The sequence below is a fragment of the Heloderma suspectum genome, chromosome 7, assembly GCF_057233095.1.
Source record: "Heloderma suspectum isolate Gila_16-S chromosome 7, 16-S_ref, whole genome shotgun sequence".
Classification (NCBI taxonomy): Eukaryota; Metazoa; Chordata; class Lepidosauria; order Squamata; family Helodermatidae; genus Heloderma; species Heloderma suspectum.
The window spans coordinates 101,153,380-101,175,447 of record NC_139464.1 but is presented as its reverse complement, the minus strand read 5'-3'; the positions used below and the strand labels follow the sequence as shown (position 1 = coordinate 101,175,447).

The following is a 22,068-nucleotide window of genomic DNA, read 5'->3' as shown; positions in this document are numbered from 1 at the left end:
CACCATGCTTTTTAGCCTCTTCTAGCTTCATCATGATATGTCAAAACACTTGTTGAATTGTTTAGAATGATGGTTGCCCATGATTCCTACAGCACAGTCTTTTTCTTTGATGCTTACTTCTAGACTTTAAAATAAACAAATAAACAAACACATAAATAAATAACTGTGCATCATGATTGACTTAATAGGAAACACTTGCTTATTGTTTTCCAGTATCTGCCTACAATTTGGACATTATTCTACATAACACAACTGAAGGGCTGTTCATTGTTCTAAGGACACTCAGAGGGTTCATGAAAACCAAACTTCACAAAGTACTAATAGGCTGGAAGCTTGACTGTAACATCCAAATCCCCTGGAGTTAATAGAATTTGCTCCCTGCCTCCCCACCGCCCCCTCTCTGCTTAAAGCCATTCTAGCAGAATGGATCGGCTTTAGCTGCAGTTTCCTTCAGAGTAACCTGACCCTGTAAAGCTCTAGAACTCCTCACCATTCTGTGCTGTAGTGAAGATAGATAATTGCTACTCTGGACTTAATGGTCTTATGTGGAGGCCCTCTGGTAATGGTCATGTGTTTTATTTCAGTTACTTCGAAATTTGGAAAAACAGACTTGCTCTTTCTGCTGAATGAGGCTCTGGATATTTGCTCCAAGGTCCTGCCCTGATGGCACCACAGAACTTGCAAAGTGGGAGCAAGTAAAGCAAACTGATGGTACAGCAAAAAGTACCCATGTCAGTTAGCCTAATGATGTTTCAAATTTGTAACTTCCACAGCACCTTTCTCACATCAGCCTCTCTGCTGAGGAATCCCTACACATCTGCCACAGAACTCTAGCTCACTGCAGAGGTTTCTGTGCTCATGTTCAAGTGCACTCACACCCCTCCACTCATGTAGGCCAGGATAGGCATTTGAAGACCACTGTAAATTAGAAGCTACTCTAACTTGTTAATGTGCATTAAAAATACATTTTTATTGGGTACTGTTTCCAGTAGTGTTAAGAGATCATTCTCCCTATTCCCTCCTGAGCTGAGCATGTGTTGGTTTAATTCAGCAATCGTCTGAAGTTGTACTACTCTATAATATAACACTTGAACTTTTGCCACATGTGCTTCAGGCTAATAATAAAGAGGCATGTGTAAAATTGTAAAAAGATGTATGTGGGAAAGAGGGTCATTCCATTTGGTTTAGCTAAACTTCCACTTAAGAACCTTCCTTCCTCCCTCCCTCCGGTGTCCTACAGCCTCTTTCACCCAGTTGCTGCAGAATTTAAGAAAAGGCTGTTTCTTATAATGGAATGTAAAGAGCTAATGCTCATTGGAACACAGTGGGCTGGTACAGGTTACCACTCAAAATGACATGTCACCGTGCCAGTTTGATCCATGACAACACTAAAAGGTGGGAAAAATGAGCTCCTTCTATGAAAATCAACATTGCATTAAGTGTAAACATGAGCACTGCTATGCACTTGAGTGACAGCATTTCTTAAAAAAAAATTACTCACATTGATTACTCATCTAGGGAGAACAACACTGAGCAACAACTGGCATTTTCCTGGAGGGCAATGCTTGTTTACAAACTCTCTCCATCTAAAGTCCCTGCCACCTCTACTTTTGAAGGAGACAAAATAAAATACTATACAGTGTTCAGTTGATAAGGCAGAGGCAGGAGTAGCATTACTTTGAGTTCTCCTGTGTGTATACCTCCCCACTTAGAAGCATCAACATCAGGAAGCATAACTGAAGAACCCTAAGACTGAGCATATGTTGTGGAGGAATTCTGCAGTATGGTATAGCTGCCACTCCACCTCAGGAAAGGTTCAAAGCATATGCATACAAAAAAACCATCCCTGCACTTTCCTGTCTGCATCTTTCCCCCACACCCTGGCTTCACTTTGTTTGCAACTTTGTTGCGATGTTTCCCCAATCGCATCTTCTCCTTTTCCTGTTTCCACAGCCCTTAAAGACCCAGCTTATCATCGCTGTAGCCTGGGGCTCTGTGCTGTTTCCACTGAGCTCTAATCGAATTATTTTCTTGATGGCTGGGTGGAGTCTGAGTGGAGTCTGGGTTGGGTCTGATTATTTCATCCGTGTTCCCGTCTCCTTGGCCGTGTTTCCAGGACAACGGAAGGAGAAGCTAATGGAGGAGTATCGGATTTTTAAAAAGGAATCACTTTTGCTCTGAAGAGAGGCTTCCCCCTGTCCCTGCTTTCTCTTTTCCCCTGAAAGTTCAGATGCAGCTGCATTTCAGGAGCAAGCCCCATTGAGCACAATGGGAGTTATTTCCGAGTAGACACACATATGCTTGTGCTGGGAAAGGGTGGGGGAACACAAGGAGGGAAGCCAGCCCCCATTTTAACCCAGAAGACCTCATTGACCATAATGGGAGTTACTTCAGACAGTAATGGGTTTGTTGTGGGAAAGAGAGCAGTAAACACAAAGACAGAAACCAGCCCCCATTGTAACCCACAGGATATCTATAAGGAAGCTGTGGAGTACTTTCTTCCTAAGGCAATTATTCAGAGCCTCTAGATCCCATTGGTTGCTTAAATCACACTTAAGGAATTGTGCTTTAAAGTGTGACATTTCAATTGAGGGGGAATCTCTGTAAGTTCTGGTGTGGGCATTCAAAGGCAAGCCTCATCAACCTGAGGAGACACTAATAGGTTTGTTGTGGGAAAGAGACTGAAACCAGCCCCCATTTTAATGCATAGGATCTCTATATGGAAGCTATGAAGGAGTTATGTTCTAAGGCAATGGACTGGAGCCTCAACATCAGGAAAGTGGAGCTGAAGGAGAATCTCTCAGATGCAGCTTAAGAACAGGACACTGCTGTTGCAATGAGGACATAAAGGAGGGGGCATTTTGGAGACTGGGAGGTCTTGTGGGGCAGGAAGGCTAAAGAGGTAGGTGGCAGTTGGAGCGGGCTGAGTTTCATATATTAATTGGAATTTATTGGCCAAAGTTTTGACTGCTGGCCTCTAAGGGCTTCTTCACATGGAGCTTTTATTCTGCTATTGACATTGCTCTCTCCCCAACATTTGCGGGCCCTTTAGATGACACCATGAACCTCCAGGGTGTCTCCTGCACTAAATGACCTTTTATTTTGTTTTTAAATAGATCGGAGAGAATGAGCTATCAAATTACCCTGCTTGTGTTCCACTTGAGTTCCCTCCCTGAAAAGAGGAAAAACAGCCAGAAGAGGAGCAAGATCAATGAAACAAATGAGACTCAGATAAGGGGGAGAAGGACAGGGAAAGTGCGGGGGGGGGGGGAGGAAGTGTGTGTAAAGGTTGTCCGTTGCGATCCTGCATTTAAAACAGAAGCACAAAGCCTTGTTTTAAGTGCGGGATTTTAGGCTGGTGTAGAGATGCTCTATGAAACATTTATTTCCTTGGTCAGAGTGAATGTTTGAATTTTATAGTTCATTTAAAAAGATAAATCAAAGCCCAGACTATTTAAATCTGTGCTCTTCTCAGACAAATGTAGGCCAAAAAACACAAGAGGAAAATTGATGTGTATATTTTACACAGGGAGAGGGAGTAGTCTTATGCCCTTCTCCATCCCTGCCAATCATCCCTAATATATTATCCCATATAAATTGTAGTGTGTCATGACTACAAGGCATCTGATCAGAGGGATCCAGTTGACAGAACCACACAATTCACCCACACCAGGAGTCTACATGAGTTGATACTGGGTATGAAGTGACAGCCTCTTTACATTGATGATACCATAATAAATCAAAGCACACTGTATTTCATCAAAGTAGAGTATACTAAATGAATATTTTATGTATTATTCTTTTACCGGGACTGTTTACTGTCAAATATAGTTCAGGTTTTTGTGGACAGTGACACCTCTGGATTTAATTTCAATTTATACAGGCAAGACTCCATAATTATTTGTTCATGACCTTGTCAGTCACTCCCTGTCAGGTTCCAGTTTCAGTTACTGGAGGCAGTTCATATTTCATTAAACCTCTTGTATAACCTCTGCAAATCTGCTAATATGGAAGGTCAGCAAACATTATAGTGAGCTTACAGAGCCAGAACGATAAGCAAGTACTCTGCCTGAAGGACAAAGAAGAAAGCCATGAGACTTAACCTGAGTTAGGTAAAATTCACATCAATTCCTTCAGCCTTTCTTTGAGCAGCTTCGGGTTTGAGGGCCCCTGGCAGAGTGCCATGTGGCGCCTCCACAATGTAAGCACCCCTCCACAATGTGTTTACCTGTGGTGAACAGTGGCAGTGCCATGAATCTATGATCTGCAGCAGATGTCTGTAAGCAGTGTACCATTTTACATTCCCCACAACGCCCCAGTGAAGTATTGCTCTGGGCAAATTTAAAATGGCAGGTGGCTTGCAGCTGCCCACTGCAAGGGGGAAAAATGAGCTGGGGGCGGGGGAGGGGGATGACATTGGCCAATCTGCAGGTGGCAGCACCTGTGGGACCTCAGCAGCTTCCTGAGGATGCAAGGTTCTGACGCTGGGCCTGATGTATGTAGGCTTAGGGTGGCCACTTCCACATCACCAGACAACAGGACAAGATCTGAATAAAATGTGCATATGCTGATGTAGATGTATAGACGTGAATTCAGAGCCACAGCTACAATTTAAATAGAAATAGAATACATCTTGCCATAGTGGGGAAGACTGGGACCAGGTGACTTATATGCCTGCTGTCTGCCATCCAGGTGCTAACTGTTGATGAGCTACTTCCAGACCCCAGCTCTGCCTTCTTATGGTTCTTTATCTTTAAACCAGACTTGGGGTTTCTCTACACCAGCCTAAAATCCTGTATTTAAAACGGGGCTTTCTGCTTCCATTTTAAATGCAGGATCACAACCACTCCCTCTTTCATATGCTTCCTTTCCCCCCCTCCCCTTTCCCCCTCCTTCTTCCCGTATCTGAGTCTTCCATTATCTTTCATTGATCTCGCTCCTCTTCTTGCCGCTTTCCCTCTTTTCATGGAGGGAACTTAAGCAGAACACAACAGGATAGCTCATTATCTGCGATCTATTTAAAAACGGAACAAAGGGCATTTAGTGCAGGAGATGCTTTGGAAGTTCACAGTGTCATGCAAGGAGCCCGCAAACATCCGTGAAGGAGCAATCTCAGTCACAGGATAAAAGCTCCATGTGAAGAAAGCCTTGGACTGGACAGCCCTTCAAACAGAGGTAACCTTCAAACCAAGGACTGTCTTCTGACAGACCTTCAAATAGAGGACTGCCCCTTGTAAATAGGACACGTGTGGTGTCTTTCCAACAGGTTTTTTTTTTAATGGCAAAAATAGAATGTTTGCCATAAATTAACTCACAAGTGAGTCACTACTGTAAACTGTAAGTCCTCTGGCTTATATTTTGTACAATGCATTGCACAAAGAGTAGGAGTACTACTAACAATAGTAGCCCTGTGACATTTTCACCCCTTCATCCAGGAGAGAGCTTAGCTAAGAGTTATTCATCTCATTCCCAATTGCAACTGCACCTATTTTGGAGTAATCGCCACCCACCCAGCTTGCGCAGCGATGTCATAGGGCTGTGCAAAGAAGCACAGCTTGTGGCTAAAAGTGAGCTAGACTTTTATATAGCACTAATCATTCTTCTGGTGGATCATTCTGATAAGACCAAGTAGCAATGAAACTTGGAGCTCCCTGTTTTGAGCAATGTGGCTCTAGAATAAAAAATCAAGAGAGTCTTGGTTTTGTCAATAACATTCTGTGGGAATTTGGGAATCTGCATTTGCTTTTTTTTTTTTTTTAACTCAGTTTCTTTCTGTTTTGTCTTTATTGTCTCATTTGAATTTATTGTTCAAATGTGACATACATTCCTAGAAAGCAATCCTATTTAGGAAAAAGTGTGTAACCACATGAGATGGCCATGAGCGATAATTGCACATTCATGTACTTTCTGCATGTAATCTCACTGGAAAGCTGTGACCAGTTGCGGAGTTTCACCTTGGGTACAAGCAGCAAATCCCACATATGTGTAACTATGACATGATGGTCTACATGTGGGTTTCATGTGCTATTTCTTACATGCAAGTACACTTGGTGGGAATTTCATCATATTTGATGTATTCTTTATTTATATTCCAATAAATATAGTTCAATAGGCACCGAATGTTTAGTGAAAGGTACCCACTCAGCCCCCTTTTTAATATTTTTTAGATCCACAACCTTAGCTGTAAGTTCAAAGGATTATTCAACACTTAGGGCACAATCCTATGGCCGCTAGTCAGCAGCTAGACAGCCATAGGGTAAGTCGGTTCCCTGAGAACAGACCTCCATCGCTTCCCACACTGCCTCATAGGCAGTGTGGAATGGCCTCGCGCTTGGAAGAGGAGTGTGGAGCGGCAAAAATGGGGTGTTCCTGGGGACGTGTCGAGGTGGGGAAGCTGGAATTGCCAGTACGACACGTCCTACGTGTCGGCTGGCTGCTGCTTCCCGCGCTCCGAGGTCCCACGGCTAGCCGTAAATGCAGGGCGGCTGAAATGCAGGGGCGATGATCCCCTCTGCGCTTCTCCTGCCCTGCATTGGATAGGTGGTCACCTCTGAAGTTGGAGGCAGCTGCCTATCTCAACAGGATTGCGACCTCCGACTAGAATCCTATGCATATATATTTGAGAGCAAACCCTGCTGAACTCAGTGGAGCTTACTTCTGAGTAAACATGCATTGAATTGCACTTTTAGACTTACACTGGAGAAACACAATGAACTAAACTGATAATTATAATTTGCATTTCATTTGAAGAAACAATACTTCCCAAAACACAGCTGCACAGCAATGTACTTATGCTATATACACACAAAATCTTCATATGCTCTTGTGAATTTTCTGTTTTCTGGACTATCGTTAAGAATGCTACTGCAATTTTGCTCAGTCAGAATGTTTATTAGGATAGTTGATGACCTAGCTTCCCTGTCCAGACTAAAATTTCCTAATCAGTTTCAGGATAATAAAAGAATTTCTTGGTGTGTCTTTTTTCTTCCCTTTCTGAATTGACAAGAATGTGTTCAACGGCTAGTGTTTTGGTAAACAGGATATGACTTTCAGTTACAGAACAATGTACAAATCTGTGCCCTGTCTTTCAATTTTCATTACACTGACTCTATGCAACAGAATAAAATACATTGCAACAAAGCAAATTGAATCTATTTGCTACAGGGATGTCCTCTGACTCATAGCCACATTATAATGAAGCACTGAGATAATAGCCAATCATATGCAATGGGCTTAGGGGTTCCTAAATCTGAATAAAATCAGGCTGCAAGTAAGACTATTCCAGTGTAAGCAGCCTGACTTCAAAGCTTTCTCCTTCAGTAATTTCACTTTTGAATAGGTTTCCACCCATCCTAATTATTCTTATTTTTTATATAATAGATTTATACACCACTTATATATATTTTTTAAAAATCTCTAAGCATTTAAAAATATCTCAGAGGGAGCAATCCCATATGGCCACTGGTCAGCAGCTAGACAGCCATAGGATATGTGGGTTTCTGGGAACTGACCTCAGAGCCTGTGCTCTGAGGTCAGTTCCCAGAGAACCATCCTTCCCCTCTCTTCCACATTGCCTCGCAGGCAGTGCAGAACTGCCCCACGCTCTGCGCTCGGAAGAGGAGTGCGGATGGGCCAAAACGGGGTGTTCCGGGGTGGGGAAGGCAGAAATGCCAGTACGACACATCCTATGTGTCAGCCTTCTCCCCCGCTCTGGCTCATATGGCAGCCTTCTCCCCCGCTCTGCCTTCCCGTAGCCATAAATGCAGGGCAGAAGAAGTGCAGAGGGGATGATCCACTCCATGCTTCTCCTGCCCTGCATTGGATAGGCGGTCGCCTCCGAGTTCGGAGGCGGCCGCCTATCCCCATAGGATTGCGCCCAAAGAAGTGGAAATATAAGGGGCTTCTAGTCAAGGTTTTATCGTGCAATTGCTCTGCCTCATTCGCTGAATTTTATGGGGGGTCCAGATGTCATTGTCTTCCACTTGTAACCCTCCCGTGTAGCTGCATAATGAATGTGATTGGTAACGCTAGCAGTCTTCTGTCTGGAAGCACCCATAGTCATTTTGAAGTAAGACCTATTCATTTTACTGACATTTAAAGTAAAAGGCTGTACTGAGGGAGATAAGAGGGGGAAGCGGGGCCATTCCACCAGCCCTGCTGAGACTTACTTTCTCCTCTCTTCCCTCCCCTTTCCCTTTTTCCTTGTGTGCTGTACTTTTTATATTGGGAGGGAGCAACCCTATGTCCCCCTATACAGAGTCTAGGGGGGCATAGGATAATGGGGATTCCTGGATCCAAGGTTGGAGCCAGTGCCCCCACCACGGAGCCAGTAATCTGCGTTCCCCTTCTCCTTGCTGCTGACATGGAGAGAACTGCACTGGCAGCCTAGGAGAGGGAGTAAAGGGGTGTGCTGGTGGGCAGGAAGGGAACTGGGGAAGCCGGGATATGATGTATCCCAAGGCCTCCCAGCCTCCTTCCCTCCTGCTCCTCCCACTCTGCATAAGATGCCCAGAGGCCTCCAAGTTCGGAGGCTTACAGGCATCGCCATAGGACTGTGCCCCAAGCCTGTGGGCAGGGACTCTCTTGTATTACTGATTATATGTAAGCTGCTCTAAGAGCCTTTTTGGCTGAGGAACAGAATACAGATACTTTAAATAATATGAATTAACAAATTCAAATAAATTCAAGACCACTGCGTTCATTTTTATTTTTATCCCCACCCTTCCTCACAAATAACTCAGGGTGGCTAAGAATGAGTACGCTGACACTAAGAACAGCCACCTCGCTAAGAAATAACGTCAAAACTATGATGCCCTCTTGTGCAAACAGACACTTAGGGCACAATCCTATGCATGTTTAGACAGAAAAAAGTCCCACAACCCCCAGCATTCCCCAGCCAGCATGACTCAACAGGGCATGCTGGGTGTCGTAGGATTTCTTTCTGCCTACACACGCATAGGATTGGGCCATTAAACAACGTAAGTGCCTAGAGCCCAGTAATCAATTCAGAGCTGGAGGCCAAATTCATCTGCACTTTAGAAAGCCTCGTAACCAGGCCAGACAGCAAGTGATGTTAAGTTACTGCTCTGTCTTGGCAAGTCTTTCGTCACTTGTCATATCAGACATCAAGCGCTTCAGGAGGAGATGATTTTAAGGACATTTGGTTAAGTAGCTTGTTTTCAAGAACAGACTCAAAACATGAATCCAGAACAGACCAGAAACGCTTCTTATAGCGATGTTGTGAAGCCGGCGGTAGGTTTCCAGGGGCGGCCCATAACTAGCACTCTGTCGCGTAGCGGCTGCCAGCATCAGAAGCGTCACTAAGGGCGACTTCACTCCACCCCAGCCGGGGTCAAGCGCCGCCGGGGCGTCCAGCGGGAGCCAACGGGCGGCCAGGAAACTACCCTCCGCCCGACCGGGGGCGGAGCTCTCTCAGCAAAGTCGCCGGTTGGGGCTGATATTGGCTGAAATTCCAGCTACCCTCAAACAGGATTAGCTGATGCGGATTGGGTGATTTTGAAGGCACCCGGCAGGACGCTCACTTGTGATTGGGCGTAGGCGACAGCTGATCTCCGGTAGCCAATGGGGAGAGGGTTTGCTACGAGGTGTCAAGATGGCAGCGCGCTGCTCTCTGACAGGAAGAAAACGGGTAGGGACGGAGTAAGTCCCGAAGAAGTCGGCCTTGGAGGAGGAAGAGTGGGGGCAGCGTCCGTCGGGGCGTCGGCCTGGTCCTGTGCGCTCTCGTGCTTCAGGTTGCTGTGGCTCCCGCGTTGGGAAAGAGAAGGGCTATGAGGTGATGGGAAGATGGCGAGCGACGGGGGTAGGAAGCAGTTTTGGAAGCGGAACGTCTCCCGGGTGCCGGGCAGGTAAGTGACCGGAGGTTTTGCGAGGGGGTCCTAAGGCGGGGGGGCGTATTGGAAGGATGGGTCACACTGGCTTCTATTAAGGCTGAAGCCCTATACACGCTTATTTTGGGCGGAGCCCCATAGAACTGGGGACTAACTTCGGAGTCAACACGTATATTTGTGGAGTCCATTGCCGCAGGATGTAGTGACGGCTTTTAAAACGGATTGGACCAAGTCATAGAGGAGAGGTCTATCGAGGGTGGTGGCTGTTGTTAGTAGTAATGCCTAGCACTTCTGTAGTGTTTTAGTAAGTTCCAAACACTTTGTACGCGAGTTATCTTGTAATCTTTATAACAACACTAAAAAGTAGGTCAGTATTATCCCTAAATTGCAGGGGACACAGGGTTGCTCCAGCAATGGCTTGGCTAAGGTTATATAGTGAGTTCAGGGTAGAGGTGAGACTTGACCAGTTTTCCTAGTCTGAATATGAACTTTTAGATCATGGTAGTATATCAACTCAGTTAGGGGTGGGCAGAAAGTAGATCTCCAGGTGTTTTGGATGTCAAGTGCCAGCATTCCTGACTATTGGCCATGCTGGCAGGAGCTTCTGGGAGTTGAACTTCAAAATATCTGGAGATCATACCTTTTGCCCATCATCAACTAAGTGATGATTAGATCTTCAGTGGGAAATGACATGACTTGAGTAGAGTCATAGATAGAATAGTAGGGTTGGAAGGGGCCTACAAGGCCATCGAGTCCAACCCCCTGCTCAATGCAGGAATCCAAGTCAGAGCATCCCTGACAGATGGCTGTCCAGCCTCGCCTTGAATGCCTCCAGTGTGGGAGAGCCCACCACCTCCCTAGGTCATTGGTTCCATTGTCGTATTGCTCTAACAGTCAGGAAGTTTTTCCTGATGTTCAGCTGGAATCTGGCTTCCTGTAACTTGAGCCCATGATTCCGTGTCCTGCACTCTGGGATGATCAAGAAGGGATCCTCGCCTTCTTCTCTGTGACAACCTTTCAAGTACTTGAAGAGTGCTATCATATCTCCCCTCAGTCTTCTCTTCTCAAGGCTGAACATACCCAGTTCTTTCAGTCTCTCTTCATAGAGCTTTGTTTCCAGTCCTCTGATCATCTTTGTTGCCCTCCTCTGAACCCTCTCCAGTTTGTCTGGATCCTTCTTAAAGTGTGGTCCCCAGAACTGGACACAGTACTCCAGCTGAGGCCTAACGAGTGCTGAGTAGAGGGGAACTAGCACTTCCCAGGATTTGGAAGCTATGCTTCCATGAATGCAGCCCAAAAGAGCAGTTGCCTATTTTGCAGCCACATCACATTGTTGGCTCATATTCAGCTTGTGATCAACAACAATTGCAAGATCCTTCTTGCTTGTAGTGTTGTTGAGCCACGTATCCCCCATCTTGTAACTGTGCATTTGGTTTCTTTTTCCTAGGTGCAGAACTTGGCATTTATCCCTATTAAATGTCATTCTGTTGTTTTCTGCCCAGCGCTCCAGTCTATCTAGATCACTTTGAATTTTGTTTCTGTCTTCCAAAGTATGAGCTATCCCGCCCAATTTGGTGTCATCTGCAAATTTGATCAGCATTCCCTGCACCTCCTCCTCCAAGTCATTAATACAAATGTGGAAGAGCACTGGGCCCAGGACTGAGCCCTGCGGTACCCCACTCGTTACCTCTCCCCAGTTTGAGAAGGTCCCATTGATAAGCACTCTTTGAGTCTGATTCTGTAGCCAACTGTGGATCCACCGGATTGTTGTTTCATCTTGCCCACTTTGAGCTAGTTTGCTCATCAGGATATCATGGGGCACTTTGTCGAAAGCTTTGCTGAAGTCGAGGTATATGATGTCTACAGCATTCCCACAGTCCACAAGGGAGGTGACTTGATCAAAAAATGAGATCAGATTCGTCTGGCAGGACTTGTTTTTGACAAATCCATGTTGGCTTCGAGTAATCATGGCATTGTTTTCAAGGTGCTTCCAGATGGATTGCTTTATCATCTGCTTCAGAATAAGTCAGAATGAGTAAGTCTTCAAAGTGTTCTAGTCAGCATTAGTAAACTGTACTTCATTGTTTTGGGTCGGATATTTTCTATTTAGTTCTACTTTAAGTAAGACACACCTTCAACCACGAAGGTGATACTATAACATCTGGAAGCAGAGTTGTGGTTTTCATAATGGCTTGTTTGCATTTTTGGGGGAGGCGTTAGTTCATTTGGAAGCATCACAAATATGCAAAAGGTACAGTGACCAAACAGGTCATTTGACTCTATAAGTCTAGTTGGTTTGCTTCACTTGGCCTTAATCCACCTAGCTATTAAAGAGAATCTTAGACACTGGATTTTGGAAGTAGAGTGAGTGAGGTACAGAGTGGAATATACCCTTTAGTTCCTAGAACAGCGTTCCCCAACCAAGTGACTTCCAGATGTTTTGGACTTCAACTCACAGCATTACTGATCATTGGCTGTCTTAGCTGGAGTTTATGGGAGTCTTATTTATACATTTGTGTTATTTCCAGCCAACCTAGCAGTTCGAAAGCAAGAAATTGCAAGTAGATAAATAGGTACCGCCCCGGCGGGAAAGGTAACAGTGTTCCGTGCACCTCGGTGTTCAGTCATGCCGGCCACATGACCACGGAAGCGTCTTCGGACAGCGCTGGCTCTTTGGCTTAGAAACGGGGATGAGCACCGCACCCTAGAGTCGGACACGACTGGTTGGGGACACCTTTACCTTAAATATAATAAAAACTTTTCAGTACCAGGTTAAGACCTATCTCTTTCCTCAGGCATTTGGCAGCATATGGCGAGTTTTAATCGGTCCTGGATGTGACTTTAGTTGTGACTGACAGTTCATGTTATACAGTCAGCGCCAGAAATATTGGAACAAGGATAACTGTTTTGGTGGTGTACAGAGGCCAACTGCCACATTGAAGTTGAAAGGAAACACACCCAGATGGGAGCGAAGTCAGGACTTTCAGCTGTAATTCAAGGGGTTTGACAAAAGTGGGGCACTACCCATTCAGGAAGTACAGCCAGTGGTGCGCGCGCGCGCACACACACACACACACCCATCGTTGGTGGCTCATAAGTAATGGAATGAATGGCTGACAAGCAGCTGCATGGCCAGGTGTGGCCTGTTTTCTGGGTACCCCATGACCAATCCAGCAGATAAAAGGCCTGGAGGTGGTTCTGAGTGTTCCATTTACATTTGGTAGCTGTTCACTGGAACTCCCATCATGAGGTCCAGAGAGGTGTCCATGCAAGTGAAGGAGGCCATCATTAGGCTGAGGAAACAAAATAAACCCATCAGAGAGATAGCAAAAACAGTGGGAGTGGCCAATACAACAGTTTGGAACATCCTGAAAAAGAAGGAATTAACTAGCAAGCTCAGCAACAGCAAAAGGCCTGGAAGACCATGGAAGACCACTAAAGTGGATGACCGCAAAATTCTGCTCATGGCGAAGAGGAACCCTTTCACAACATCTAGCCAGGTCAAGAATGCTCTTGAGGAGGTAGGCATGTCATTGTCAACATCTACAGTCAAGAGACGGCTTTATGAATGTAAATACAGAGGCTTCACAACAAGGTGCAATCCACTGGTAACGCTCAACAACCGAAAGGCCAGATTAGCCTTTGCCAGCAAACACCTAAAAAAGCCTGCCCAGTTCTGGAATAAGAGTCTTTGGACTGATGAAGCCAAGATTAACTTGTACCAGAATGATGGGAAGAGAAAAGTATGGAGAAGGAAAGGAACAGCTTATGATCCAAAGCATATCACACCATCTGTCAAACATGGTGGAGGCAGTGTTATGGCATGGGCGTGTATGGCCGCCAATGGAACCGGGTCACTGGTGTTTATTGATGACCTGACTGCTGATAAAAGCAGCAGGATGAATTCTGAAGTGTATAGGGCTATACTTTCTGCTCAGATTCAGCTGAATGCTGCCAAACTGATAGGATGCCGCTTCATATTGCAGATGGATAATGACCCAAAACATACAGCAAAAGCTACCCCAGAGTTTCTGAAGGCAAAGAAGTGGGATGTTCTTCAATGGCCAAGTCAGTCACCTGATCTCAACCCATTAGAGCATGCTTTTGACTTACTGAAGACAAGACTGAAGGCAGAAAGACCCACAAACAAGCAGCAGCTGAAGGCAGCTGCAGTAAAGTCCTGGCAAAGCATCTCAAGGGAGGACACTCAGCATTTGGTCATGTCCATGGGTTCCAGACTTCAGGCAGTCATTGACTGCAAAGGATTTTCATCCAGGTATTAAAGGCGATCCTTAAGTTTGAAATGAGGTTGGTTTGTTCCATTACTTATGAGCTACCAATGATGGGTGTGTGTGTATATGCCACTGGCTGTCCTTCCTGAACGGTTAGTGCCCCACTTTTGTCAAACCCCTTGAATTACAGCTGAAAGTCCTGACTTCGCTCCCATCTGGGTGTGTTTCCTTTCAACTTCAATGTGGTGGTGTACAGAGGCCAACTGCCAAAACAGTTATCCTTGTTCCAATATTTCTGGCCCTGACTGTATGTTGTTTGTGTACATTGTCTGTGTGCTTTTATGTAAATGGCCTTTAAACTTTTTATATGGTTTTTAATGTTTTAACTTCTGTAAAACACCGAGAGAGCTTTGGCTATGGGGTGGTATAGAAATGTTGTTGTTGTTGTTGTGGCTATGGGGTGGTATAGAAATGTTGTTGTTGTTGTTGTTGTTGTTATTAATAATAATAATAATATAATATAAAGTTGTAGTCCAAAACATCTGGAGGACACCAGATTGGGAAGGCTACACTAGAATTATATCAAATTGAGATGATAATTTGAGCTGGAGTATGAATTTGGTGACAGGGAATTTCAGGTCGGTCATCAGCCTTGTTCCTTAAGATGTATGCTGTATTCTAGAAGCTGTCTTTTCTAATGGGAATGGGTGAGTCTCTTCCTATCATTTGATAATAACCTCCAAAGGTCTATCCTCTGACAAGCATGTAGTGTCTGAAAGCACTTTATTATGGATAGGAATAATGCTGGCCTACTTTGAAGGACTGTTGGAAGGATTACTGACTGAAGCAACGAATGTAAAGCACTTTGAACACTTTAACAAACTAAGCACTATTAACTCCCTGACATTCTTGAAGGGTAAACTAGACCTTCAAGCACTTTTCTATACTATTCTCTAAAACAAATGGTGGAACTTTGAAAGAAATGCTTTGTGATCAGTTAAGCAGGAAAGTCCATTTTGGGTTACACAAGTGTGTTGTTGTTTTTGGCCTCTGTAAAGTGAAGGGCTTGGATCCTAAGTAGTTCCTCTGTTCATGTAAGGGTGGAGGTGATTTCCACCAGCTCCCCCCTCCCATCTGCAGCTTCTCACTTCATTCCTGAGGGTTCCTGCAAGGAACTCTCAGGAATGAGGGTTTTCAAAATGCTGCAGAAGGAAGGGAGAGTCAGGAAAGCCTGTTTCCATGAAATATGTTCTGTTTATCAAAGGAAAGTTAGGATCTAAGCCAACGTCTAAAGCTGTAGTTCTAAACACTAGGGGTCTACCTCTCTTGGCTATCCCAGTCAAAACTTGTGGTCACCAGGTTTTCACTCCCACTTGATGGAGGTAAATGCCTCTACCCAACAATAAGCCCCACCCCATTTTTCATGTGGGAAAAGCAGGAGGGGATTATTCTGGCTTCAGACAATGCTTGGCAAAGGAGTTTGAAGCAGTTGCAGGACACTCCCCCCCTCTGCTCCTTTTTCTATGGGGAGTGTGGGCTTCAGCTGATGCTCAGAAGTGGGGCTCTGGCTCTTCTGCTGAACAGTGACTGCCCCAGCATCCCCCTGTCCACTTCTCTTCTTTGGGATAGAGGGACAGGGAGAGGTCTTTTTTTTCTTCCATTGACATTCAGCAGTGGAGCTCAGAACTCCTCTGCCAAACCTCAGCTTCAGGAGCCTTCCGTTGCACAACTCTTGATCCTGCAGGAAAGAGATGTGGGGAGCATGTTTCCAATCCTCCTAGCTTTCTTCCCAACCTTGGAGCTTGGGAAGAAGTGGGGATCACTGTGAAGTTGCTAAGATGATTCCTCCTGACTATCCTTGCAACTTGAAATTTGGGAAAAGGCTTTTTTTCTCACCATGCTTGCCATGTAATAGTTGAAGCTTGCTAAACTCAGTTATTACAGAGTAAGCCCCATTCAGATCACTGACTTAATTCCAAGTATACATGCATAGGATTGGCTATAATTGTACTAAACATTCTTTGTTTCTCTTTTTTAGTATTCAACATGTGTATGGAGCTCAGCATCCTCCTTTTGATCCACTGTTGCATGGAACGTAAGTTTAAAAAAAAAAATGGACCAGGGAGTTAAATTCTCATCTAAAATCTCCTCACTGTCTGATCTTTTGTTGAAATATTGCTTTAGTTCTCTTCTCTTTCTGCTTCTGGCCACATTGCTCTGTTCCTTCCTGCCCCCTCCCCCCACTGGCTTCCTAAAGTTTATGGCAAAAAAAGGAGAACACTATTTTGGCTGGGGTTAAAATCCTTTTATTGTACGGAATAAGCTTATTGGTTTGTAGTGCTATTAAATATTAAAATATTTTAATGTAAAAAACATTAGTCAAAAAGTTAGGGTCACATCTTGCCTGTCCTTTTGACTTAGTTCAAGAGCTCTATATTTATGATTTCTCTTAATATTGTATAGATCAGGAGTTAGCAACTTGTAGGCCAAAACATCTGGAGGGCTACAACTCCCATCAGCACTAGCCAGCATAGCCAATGGTGAGGGATGATGGGAGTTGTAGTCCAAATAGCTGGAGAGGCACACATTGCCCACCCTTGATATAGATGATTAAAAATATAATGACAATATACTAACACTTCATGTGCTGATGCCAGGTTATATTTGGGAGTGGCTATTACTATGGCTGGATTCATCCATAATAAGAGAACTGGGAGATAGGCAGTCTAGTTCATAAAACTACTGTTTGTTTTTATAAAGGAAAATGTGCTTCCTATGGGGCTGGAAAAAACCTAGGCACCTTATTATCCATTCCAGACATCTTTATTCAAATAGCTTTTTTTAGACCTGTGTGCAAAAAAAGAAGTTTTATGTATGGTCTCTGTAGTGGCAAGTGACAGTTTGCAGCTCTTTCTCTGTAGCAATGCTAAGGGCTTATAGAACAAAATAGGTACGTTTTCAGTTATAATATTACTTGCCTTGAATTGCTTACCAGTTTTAAATGAGTCCTCCTTGTTCTTCTGATTTCACTAGTGATACCCAGTATCACTCCAGCTTTCTTCTCACACATGAGAACTGGTTTGGGCAAGATGTAAACTGAGAAATAGCAGGAAGTGAATTATTTGAGATACTTGCTTTTGGTCAGCTGGAGGAGAGAACCAGTTTCTGAGAATGCATCTTTTTGCCATAGTTAACTGTAAAGTTTTGGGGAACTGTACTACTGTGTGGATTTAAGCACTTCCTGTTCATGCTAGCTCTGACTTAATAATTGTGTCTGGAATTGGAGTACTTCTGTGCAGATGTAATGTTAATCTCTTAATTGTTAACTGTTCCATTTCCTTCTTTGGCATGAATTCTCCTTCCTTCCCATTTGTATAGTTATTTACCACCATTTGAAACTATGCTAACTATGGTTAATGCTAACCAGCGTGAAACCAGTTTGAAAACCCTGATTAAGAAGAAAGGTGGTTAGAGGTAACCGTGATTAATCATGAACAGTTAATTTCTTAGGTATAGAGGAGTGTTAGTTTCGAAAGAGCCTGGTGGATATGAAGGAAATTAGAAGGAAAGTAAGATGGGAATCTCATGTAGCAAATGACTAGATGACAGCTGGTGTAACCTTCCCTCATAGGGGAGATCCGCCAGCCCCTTGATCATTTTAGTTGCCTTTTTCTGTACTTTTTCCGGCTCTACAATATCCTTTTCTTAGGTGTGATGACCAGAACTGTACACAGTATTTTAAGTGTAGTTGCACTGTAGTTTTGTATAAAGGCAGTATGATATTGGCAGTATTCTCAATTCCTTTTCTAATTATGGCTAACATGGAGTTGGCCTTTTTTACAGTGGCCTCACACTGGGTTGTCATGTTCATCAACTGTCCACCACAACCCCAAGTTCTCTTTCTTGGTTGGTCACTGGTAGGTAGCTCAGATCTCATCAGGTTATACTTGAAGTTGGGGTTTTTTGCCCCAAAGTGCATCAGCTTACACTTGCTTACATTGAACTGCATTTGCAATTTGGATGCCCATAGGTGAACACCTTTTCCTTTCTTTTTTTGCATTCTAGCATTGGCATAGTTCTTAATTCCATCTGCAGCAACTTATTAATATTATAGTAAGAGATGTATGGTAGGTATGTTGTCTGTCTTATATAGATTGAATATTTCATATGCTGATGGATATTTAATGTGGAAGTACCTCTTTTTTGTTCTGAAGCAGTGTGTTCCATAATTGTGTAGCCTTAGCAGTGTTGTATTTGTCATCTCCTCTGTATAGTACCTTTATGGGTTTGGGTATTCAGTTCTGGGAAACTGATGTTGCTGGCTGATATTTGGGTTTTATATGTTATAATAGGGTTGAGAGTGACTAGCAGAAAATTTTCAACATGTGGTCTGCTATTTTTTTAAAGTTGTGCTTATACAAAGGTATTTTCTGTAAGACTGGTGTGCAGTTGCAAGGTGCTTGAAGTGATGGATTGTAGGGGAGACAGTATGGAGGCAGTACTAGTGGTGGCTTTAAATCTGACTTTGGAAGGGAAGAGAGGGTCATTCTGGCTGTTGGTAAGTACTTCTAGGATTTCTGTATTAGGAACAATTAGAGTGTAAGCATTACATCAGGCTTTTAAAGGGCTGCTTGCCTGTTCACCTGTTAGAATGTGATCCTGATGATGAGCCAGACAAGCTGTATGAAAGTTAGTTTTCTTTCTTTTGAAGTGGCAGATTAAAGAGCCAGTTAGTAGTTTCTAACTGGGTTTTATATTCTGTAGCTAATAAGTTGTCTCAAAGGGCAATGACAAGCCCAAGACTAGGAACTGTAACTGGTAGTGATGTATGTTCTTCCTTCCCATTCCTTCTTTTCTGGCATAACACTATTTGGGGAAGTCTCGGTTATTTCATGGTTATAATACAGGGCTATGCAAGTTGCACGTTAATTTTCTGTGCATCACCTCGTATTATAGCCTTTCTGTTGCTGGGATCCTTATTTAAAGTTTAAGTAAGGCTTAAACAGATATGGTGCAGTTATCTTTAAAAGAATAACATGTCTAGCTTTTGCTTTCCTATTCTCAAATGGGATAATCTGCTAGTACCTGTAGAAGGAAATGCTTTCTTGCAAGCTGTTTTTTAAAAACCTGCTTTATGCTTATCAAAACTACGGCAATAGAATGTAGGGAGAAAAGTGGTCCTGTGAACCCACATGCTCAAAGCTGCTTGAGCTTTTGTCATTTAAAGGAGTGAAAACTTTACACCTTCATAACATTTTCAGTGGACACACAAAATACTGAAGTGACCCTTGCTTATGTCTCTTCTTCTTGTGTAAAACAGAGCATCCCCTACCTCCAGTAATTCCTATGAGATGCAAACTTTAATCTGAAAGGGTGTTCTTTAAAATATAAACATCTTTCTTCTATATAGTACACAACACAGTCAAATGCGCTTCGATTCAAATATTAGTATCTTCAGAATGGGTAGGAGGGTTATGTTATTAACATGTCTAGAGCAAGAAAATTTGGCTATATGTAATAAGTCATTTTTTGAGCCTTAGGCAGCAATCCTGTGCACACTTAGGTGGAACACAGTGGGGCTAACTTTGGAGTAAGTATTTATAGTACTGGGTGGTTAAGTAGTTTGAAAACATTTAGCTATTGACTGAATTTTAACAGAACACTTGCTTCTCTGGATGTTAGCTCAATGTGTTTTGAGATAAGGAAGCTCCTTCAGACCTGCAGTCTCCGCAATTCAAACTGTTCATATGCTGTTTAAAAGGGAATAGCTCATGATTTCCTTTACCCATTAAAGCAAATGCACACAATGGAAATATCTCTTTTAATATGTAAGGTGGAGAAACAATTTGTATTTGTACTTGACAGACTGTATGAAACGATAGTGGTGTTTCCCAGATGAGCCTTCTATCCAGCAATCACCCTACCTCATTCACCAAATTTTACGGGTGGGTGGGATCTGGATGTCACTGTCTTCTATCTGTTATTCTCCTGTGTTCCCCACAACTTCTTCTATCTTGTCGTTTTTCTTAGCATAAAAATCCATTTATATGCTCCTTAAAAGGGAATAGCTCGTAACTTCCTTAACCTTTAAAGCATACACACAAATATGGGGATTACTTATGTGTAAAGTGAAGAAACTCTGTATTTGACAGACTGTATGAAACAATAGGTCTGGGAATGCAGGAGAAAGAAGTAAAGTAATAACAAACACCATTTGATCTACCTACCTTTCTTCTCCCTTCTTGGCTTACCTCATAAAACCTGTCCTATTTCTGTGTGGGGTTTTTTTATTCCACTAGCAAAATTTTCCCTTTTATAAGCCTTTCAACATAAAAAGGACAAATACCCTGGGAAGTTCTCCTATGCAAGCCCCACTGAAACATGCTAAGCTCAATTAATTTTACTGAGGCTTCCACATAATTTACCAGAGGATTGTGCTCAGAACAAGTAGGAAGTAGTGTTATGGGGGAAGGGAGGAGCATTAGCTGGAGAAGAGTTTTGACTGGAACATCTGAGTTTATCTATATACAGAGTTTTATATGTGGAGCCCGATGATAGAAACTGGAATGATCTATTGTCTGTAAAATGTTTATGGGAAACAGACTGAACCTTCTCATTGAACTGCTTTCACTTTAGTGTGTGCATTGAGCAAGTATTCTGACCTACACGCCTGTTGGATCTGAAGTCCAGCTGTCTACCTGCCGAGACACGGTGACAGGCTAAAGTCTATTCTGCTGATGTTTAATGTTTAATTAGCACACTAGAGAATCTTAGTAGGAAAGAATTTTACAAAATGTTCACCATGTGCAATTTGTTCAGGAACTCATGTTTCAGTCACCTAGTTTTAGAATTCTTTGAAAAATCACTTTCTCATAAAAATAATGTACTGTTCCAAATTGAAGGCTAATTAACTGATGCTGGAAGTGAAGGATAGCATTATGGTGGACCAGAACGAGTCATATGAAGACTCTTTGTACTTTAGGTACAAAGACCCTTTGTACTTTTCACCTTTGGCCAAAAAATGTTGGGCGTCCTTCACGATACTGGTATTTTTCTGCACCAGCTTGAGACCTATTTCTTCCTTCTCTTTTCTCACTTTTTAAAACAGAAATTTACTACTGTCAGATCAAACATAGAAGTTAGGTAAGCCAAGGAAATATCAGCATTCTTTGATCAAGAATGAGTTATGGCTGGCTGGGTGACCAGCCAGATGGGGGATTAATAAATTTAATAATAATAATAATAATAAAAAAGTACCTTTTTGCTTTAGCTAGGATTAACTAGTTCTTTAGTTAAATGGTATAATAAACACAGCTATCGATATAAAATGCTGTGCATGTTTTTTCTGTAAACAGCTTAAAACCAGGAGCCAAGCCACCAACAACCCCAGTGAAACTGAAGAAAGTCAGCACGTTTCAAGAATTTGAAAGCAACACAAGCGATGCCTGGGATGTTGGGGATGATGATGATGAACTCTTAGCAATGGCTGCGGAAAGCCTTAACTCTGATGTAGTCATGGAAACGGCCAACAGAGTAATTCAGAATCACAGTAAATTACAAGAACAGCACAAATTGCAGGAGGAACAGGTGGAAAGAGAACAACCACAGCAGCTTTCAGACCTGCCCTCAGCTGCATGTGGTGACAACAGGCTGGTTAAATCTGTCAGTGAAAGCAACGCATCAAGTTCCGCAGGTATATAAAACTTCAGAAACTCCATTGCCACCCAAAATTACCTTATTTCTTTGAATGCTGTGGTGCATAGGTTGCTTCAGATTGTTTGAATGCCTTCAGTTTTTTTTCTAAACCAAGCACTAATTGAAAGGATTAGATAGTACATTCAAAACAAATATTAAAATGTTGGAAAGTAGGCTAACACTTCTCAGACTGTGTACTCTGAATTTATCCCATTGACTTCTGTGGGACTAATCCAAATAGTGGTATTTAACTACTTGTCATATATGGTGATCAATAACCATCTAGGCTTCAA

General features: G+C 43.1%; 1 protein-coding gene across 1 annotated transcript in view; it reads left to right on the top strand.

The window, feature by feature from the left end:
- Positions 1–9,577: 9,577 nt before the first annotated feature.
- TBC1D22A (TBC1 domain family member 22A) overlaps positions 9,578–22,068 on the top strand; it is a 194,608-nt gene continuing 182,117 nt past the window's right edge. The window contains exons 1-3 of the mRNA XM_084810971.1: positions 9,578–9,866; positions 16,119–16,175; positions 21,436–21,773. Of these exons, the coding sequence (XP_084667097.1) occupies positions 9,805–9,866; positions 16,119–16,175; positions 21,436–21,773 (457 nt within the window). The 5' untranslated portion in view covers positions 9,578–9,804. The remainder of the gene's footprint in view (positions 9,867–16,118; positions 16,176–21,435; positions 21,774–22,068) is intronic.